The sequence below is a fragment of the Pararge aegeria genome, chromosome 7 (assembly GCF_905163445.1).
Source record: "Pararge aegeria chromosome 7, ilParAegt1.1, whole genome shotgun sequence".
Classification (NCBI taxonomy): domain Eukaryota; kingdom Metazoa; phylum Arthropoda; class Insecta; order Lepidoptera; family Nymphalidae; genus Pararge; species Pararge aegeria.
The window spans coordinates 13339461-13346093 of NC_053186.1; the positions used below are offsets into that span (position 1 = coordinate 13339461).

At 37.3% G+C, this 6633-nt stretch overlaps 1 protein-coding gene across 1 annotated transcript; it reads right to left on the reverse strand.

Annotated features, from left to right (window-relative positions):
- Positions 1-3299: 3299 nt before the first annotated feature.
- LOC120625337 (lipase 3-like) lies at positions 3300-4989 on the reverse strand. The gene is given in 1 exon segment (XM_039892372.1): positions 3300-4989. A coding segment is annotated over 1 exon segment (1632 nt). The 3' UTR covers positions 3300-3357.
- Between the last annotated feature and the right edge of the window lie 1644 nt (positions 4990-6633).

Genomic DNA, 6633 nt, shown 5'->3' on the forward strand with positions numbered 1-6633 from the left:
ACATTATAACAAAACTACACAGTTCGCTTCAATGGCGCTTTGCTTCGTGCCTTATCCATATACAAGACATTAGAGACGTAACTTTTTAAGCTTTATGAAATAGAAATAAACAAAATAGCTACTATACTAGATCTGAAATATGTTAAATCTTGCAAGAGGTCGCCTGAATCGAACATCGGGGGTCTGTAAATTTTACCAAAGCGATATCAACCTAAACACTACTACAACTACAATAATTCTCTATGGCTGAAAGAAGCAAGACAATTTTTTTAAATCCTCATACAAGCTAAAAAGGTTAAAAATAAATGCTTTTTAATTTCCTTCCGTCCCGTTTTAAACAGCTAATAATAACGTTATTGTCAATTCATAGTTAATCTTCTTCTTCTTCTTCTTCTTTGTGGTGGAAGGCAGTCTCCTTCTGTTAAGGCCAATTAGGAGGCCGCTGAACGGTAACGTGAGGAAGTCGTTCCTACTCGGAGTCGAAGACTCCTAGGTTGCACTGAAAACCAACGGAACTGAACTGTATCGCAATAATCCTGCGCAAAGTTTATCCGGGGTCTCGGGCGGTCACAGAGAGTCCTGACAACTAGCTCTCTTTTTGCGCTTTTGTTCTTTCGTATAGTAATAATTGACTATGCAGATGCAGATGGATGGATGGATGGTTTGTTGTTTCTTGTATAATAATAATAATAGTGGCCCACTATGCAACGATGGTTCGTAGGGCATGCAACACGTTCTACAAAATGCCGTCCTGTGTTCATCAATCTGTGGTGTAGGTATTCGGCCTCCTCCTGTAGAATAGAATAGAATAGAATAGATTAGAATTTTATCGTTTACTGTTTACACAGAAAGGCAGTTGACAAGGCCTAGAAAAGTAGTAAAACTATTTTTTATAGTGTAGTTATCGGATTTAAAAATGATTGACATGGTAACACTACTACTATGTTAGCTGTCCTAATTCTCTATGGTAATTGTTACCTATATAATTTGCGCGCGAAATGCATTTTGCGATGTGTTTGCATGCCCACAACCGTAATTTCGTATGCCACAAGGTTTGATAGGATAGGATAGTTAGATATTTTAATTTAATTTAATTTGTTTATATAATAAGAATGTTTATATTTAGACAATTACGTGATTTACAGTATCCGGGTAATCCGGATTAAACGTTCTGCTATCTTTAAAATTGTAATTTTAGTATGCGCTATCATTTTTATTCAGCGTCTACGGTTACGGTTAGTACTGTGATTATTATTAAAGTCCGCTTACCCGCTTTGAAGCAGTGTGTTGGATCCATGCTCTAATTTCCGAGAAAGACCCAGATTTGGGACATTAACAGGTCGATTTTATTTGATTAATGAGGAATTTCACTTGTACCTAAGTACGCCAACCATGTGGTTAAATTTGCATTTTTTAAATAGAACGTAGTTAAACGAAAATTACCATTATCCAACCCACATTGAGGTACCTAGTTTTAATTCATTTAGGGCCTCACAAATTATTAAATAAACGAATGAATGATTGAATATATAATTTAATTGTACACCACAGAGAACATTTTACAACAAAGCAATATACAATAGAGGTACCTCTCTGGCGCAGCGATGAGAGCTGTGGTTTTAAGTGGGAGGTCCCGTGTACAATCCCCGGTAGAGGATTTGGGAATCCGACTAACTTCAAAATTTTCTCTGTTCAGGTTTGATGGAAGGCTTCGGCCGTACTGACAAAGACGTGTCGCTTAGCGTTCCGGTTGCGTAGAAACATATTAGGGGCATGGATAATATAACTTATAAAACTGCCTTACCCCTAACAGGTTTGCCAGTGACAGGTGAGATTGCAGTCAATTTTATTTTACAAACGTTCTGTCAAAAGCCTGTGCTGAAGAATTATAGGAATTTGAATGAGATCCATTCTAATTTAATTTTAATAATTAATTTTATCCATTCTACTCTAATGTTCAAGTAGGTATTTCGATACTCGAAAACGCGAGCGAGAAATTCTTGTACTAAGGGTTACAGTTACCGTAGGCAACCCAAAAAACGTGGATAAAGTCACGGGCATACCTAGTATATTTGTTATTTTTCCTCGTAGGTTCGTAAAACTCTTGCCACATAAAAATATATTTAACTAGCTATTCCGGCGAACTTCGTTCCGCGGATAAATGGTTTTTTATGAATGTTATATTTTAATATTTATTATCCTATTCCGGTCTAAGAGAAATCGAAAAAAATCAAATATCATAAAAATTGGTCCAGCCATTTTTGAGTTATAAATGGTGTAACAATAATAAACATACACAACTTTCTTTTATATATATATATATAGATTACAAATTGTCCTAATATAGATTTTAACAAGATAGGTACTTAATAAAATACGCTTATGTTACGCTTAATAATAAGTTCAACGGTCAAATGATTCATATTTAGATCGTAGTAGTGATGTATCGATTTAAACAATTAATGATTCATTGTTTACATACTGTTGCGGAATGGTCATTGATGAGCGATATTGTTTATACATAACATATGCTTACTTCGACGATTAAATGACCTGTTTGGTAAAAAACAAAGGATAAACGAAATTTATAAACTGTGCCGCCATAATATAATGTTTTTCAGAAAGGAAAAACTATTTGTAGTTTACAGACTTAAAAAAGGAGGTTTTCAATACGCCTGTCCTTTTTTATATTTATTTTAAGTTTTAATGTTTTATGCAGAAAACTTTCATAATTAAACGAATTTGCAAACACGCAAGTTGTGTAGAAGTAGTAAATTGCAAGTACATAGTAAGATAGCGATACTTAATGTTCTTTAAACAGCCTAAAGTTAGTCAAAGGGTATAATCCACTCAGTGCCTTGAAGAGCGTGATAAATCGTCTTGGCTAGTATCGCTAAACCTTGTTATCACAAGAGTTAAAATCCGCCAACCCACATTGGAGTCCCGTGGTGGGCCTATGCTCTATATTCCTCTGTGAGGACTCTCAGTCATGCAGTAAGTATTTCTAGCTAGGTTAGATAAACTGATCCGATATCGATTGAACTTTATTATTTATATTTAGATAGGAAAAGGAATTTAAATTAATGTACATTAAACATTCTGTTGCGGAAAAAATCCAAGGGTAACTAGTGTAATAAAAGCAAGTAATATGTTTCACATTATAAACTGTGTTTAGACCATCACGTTCATACTGATAAGAAAATGTGTAGATACCTTCGAGTAGTTAAATATGTAGGTAGTATGGAACAGACACGAATGAGAGGATGTTTTGTATCCAAAATGCAACGAAAAAACGCAAACAACATGTTTAAAATTACCAATTTATTTTAACAAGGAACTTTTAAATTAGCTTAATAACTAGACATTTAAATCATTATGGCTTATATCATTAACAAAATATGATTTGCTAACACCTTCCTCCAAAAGTTGTACGAGTTTGTCATAAACGAGTTTACGTGCATCTATCGCCCACAAAAAGTCGATGTGGTTAAACTCCTTTAACGGCACAATGTAATGGTCTATTGGATTAGCTAATTGAACGTACAAGTTTGTCACATCGCTATCACCAGCTAGCCAGTCATTTTCTGCACCAAACAAAGCTATTGGTAAAGTGATTTTGTGTAAGGGATATTCCGGTGGTGTCAATTTACCGTACTCTCGTAAATTTCCCTCGGCCCCATAATCGAATTGTTGGAAACGTCCCGCGTTTTTGATCTCCTGCGCGTAATGAACCAACGTTTTGGTAGACGCACCGGCGGGTACGTGGCTCAATATAATCGGCAGTAGACTGCGATTAAACTGCTGTGCGTCGTGCCCACACAAAACGAACAACGAATTCTCACATATGACTTCTTCATAATGGTTTATTTCACACGCGTGTTTAGACAACCACCTTAGTACTGAGTTTTGAGGTAAAAATTCATTGGCACCGAGGATTTTCAGCAGATATTCCAAGTTGTCACTATATTTTGCCAGTAAGCGTATTGGGCTCTTAATATCTGTCATAAATGCAACGGGCGCTAACGCAAATCCGGCTCTTAAAACCTTATTGTATTGCGTTTTCGTAGAGAGCAATGCAAACAAGATGGTAGTCCCCATCGAATGACCGACGTAGTTAATTTTTACGTCCCATCCTTTTGTGTCCATGATGTAATCGATTACTGCTGGCAAATCGTATTGACTGACTTCGTGGAAAGTAAAATTCCAGAATGCAAAAGTATCTATGTTTAAGGTCATGTGGGCTCTGGAGTAAGTATTTCCGCGAACGTTAGCTAGCCAGACGTCATAGCCTGCTTCTGACAGAATGTAGGCGAGACCTTTCTCTGGTCCTGGTATAACCCAATCCGCTGAACTGCCGAGAAGACCGTGATGTAGTAGCACGGTTTTCCTAGGACTGACTCTGCTTGTGGCATTTCGTTTATACGGTATCCTGTGAACAGTGAGGATATATCCATCCTCAGTTACGATCGTATGTGACTCCGATACGTATCCGTGTAACGCTATCATCTGTGGTGTGGTCATGTGTATGCTAGGATCGTTGTTGTTGCAATGATATTCTATCTTCTCAGGAGCGATAACGTCAAACACTTTTTGGTCGCTCGCTTGAGCCTCGTCGACGTAATCCTTAAACTTCCTTTTTATCCTCGCTTGGTTATCAGTAGGAATTGTTTCGGTCAGGTTGTTCATACCAAGATAAGAGGTGATTTTGTTTCTGACATTTTCAACGTAGAACTGTTTCAAACTTCGTCCTTTAGATCGCACGTAGTTAGTTATTTGAGATGTTTTGTTTGTAAACGTATCAACTATGTTTCGAGGTAGCCAGTCGACATACCGGCCTTCGCAGCATTGTGTTAGAACAATTAACGTAAACACAATTATTAAGAGCTTCATGTCGACCGTCCGGCGAACGATGCCCGAGCGACTGAGGCTATTATTGGGTCAGATACGTAATTTATCCCGCTGCAGAGGGTCAAGGGTGATATGATTCATAAATAAAATAGGCTCAGTATGAAAAAATTAAATAAACTACGTATACAAAATAGTCATCAATGATAGTAAGATACAATTGAGAAGTATGTACATTATTTATTGTCTTTTGAGACCTATGAAACCGAAACGCGAATAAAATGCTTCTTTGATTTAACACTTTTACAGGGTGATTCCTTATATTCTTATTACGCATTACACGTTGTATTTAAGAATACTTTAGTAAATACCTAATTACCTACATAGCTAAGTATGTAGATTTTTACTTAAACTACGATAAGTAAGATACTTAGTTAAGTATAGGTTATACTTATAAGATTTACCAAAGGCACTTTCACTGAGGACATCAAAATTATTTCTTAGTAGTAGCACAATAAATACTTTGCCTTATACATTTACTGTAGTAGTAGAAGGTGCGTTAGGGTTGTCAAGGACATACTTCGGACGTCGCCGCCTGAGCTCGACGTCGGGGACGGGGGTATAAGTGGACGCCGGCTCTCGACCACTGGGGGGTTAGGGTGTCCACAGCTTTCTCAAAGTAGGACTCTGATAATGTTTTCATGTAGGTACGTATTTCGGTGGGCAGATCGAGGTCCGAGATTCCATCAAATTAATAAACATCTGATGAATGACTGAATAGTTGGTCGAAGTATGTCAAAACCTAAAATACTGCTCAACTAATTCGACGATATGCCACGTTTATAGAAGGCCTAAAATGTTTTCCTGTCCGCCTGTTTGCCCGCATGCCTGCACGCAAGCCTTCTCGCCAGCCTGCCCGCCTGTCTACCCGCCTGCGAGCAGTGAGCACGCCTGTCTGCCCGGCTGTCTATACGTGTCTAAAAATGCATTAGCGGTTGGTTTTCCAATAAGAGCATAGCACCAATGAAAATGGTTCCAAATCGGGGGTTTTTCCGATTGAGGGCTTCAGCTGCGTGCGCTGGGTAAAAATTTCGATAAAATCATGTATGACAAAGTTATTTACCTTGAAAAGTTCTAAAAAAAAAGTCCGCGACAGTGAGACTAACTTTTAAAGTTGATTAATAGGATTCACGAGGGACCGCTAGTAAGGATTATAATACGAAACCAAATCTATTAAATATAACTGGTTTAAACTACGATATACCTACTAACTACTTTTATCTTAAGAAATCTTTTTTTCATTAGGGGATCCTTATGCGAAATTTTAAATGACCTTGTCTTTGACTAGCCGTTCCCTGTGATTTCTATCGCGTAAATTAGTGGTCCGTAACGTTATGTTATATTGGCCACCTCTTACACAGTGGCGTTCCTAGGGTCTTGAATTTGAACAAGCCCAGCTACTAACTTGGCTCGACATGATGTTCAAAAGTTACCGTTCTTGTTGTGCTAAATGCGCTTACCCATAGAGCAAAATAAATACCGGATGCTACCACAGAGTCTACCTGCCAGACTAACGAAGTGTTTAGTAATTGTCCGTAAATGTTTAGTAATTGTTCGTAAATAATTGACCAAAACTTAAAATATTGTGTTTATTTCCTCATTACTCATCATCAAGTGTTAATTATTTTGTACAAAATAATGAACAAGTAGTCGAGCAAAAATTAAAAGAGATATTTAATTTTAATGTAACGCAAGCCCGGCTTTTCGGCTTCTATGGTAGTACCGCCA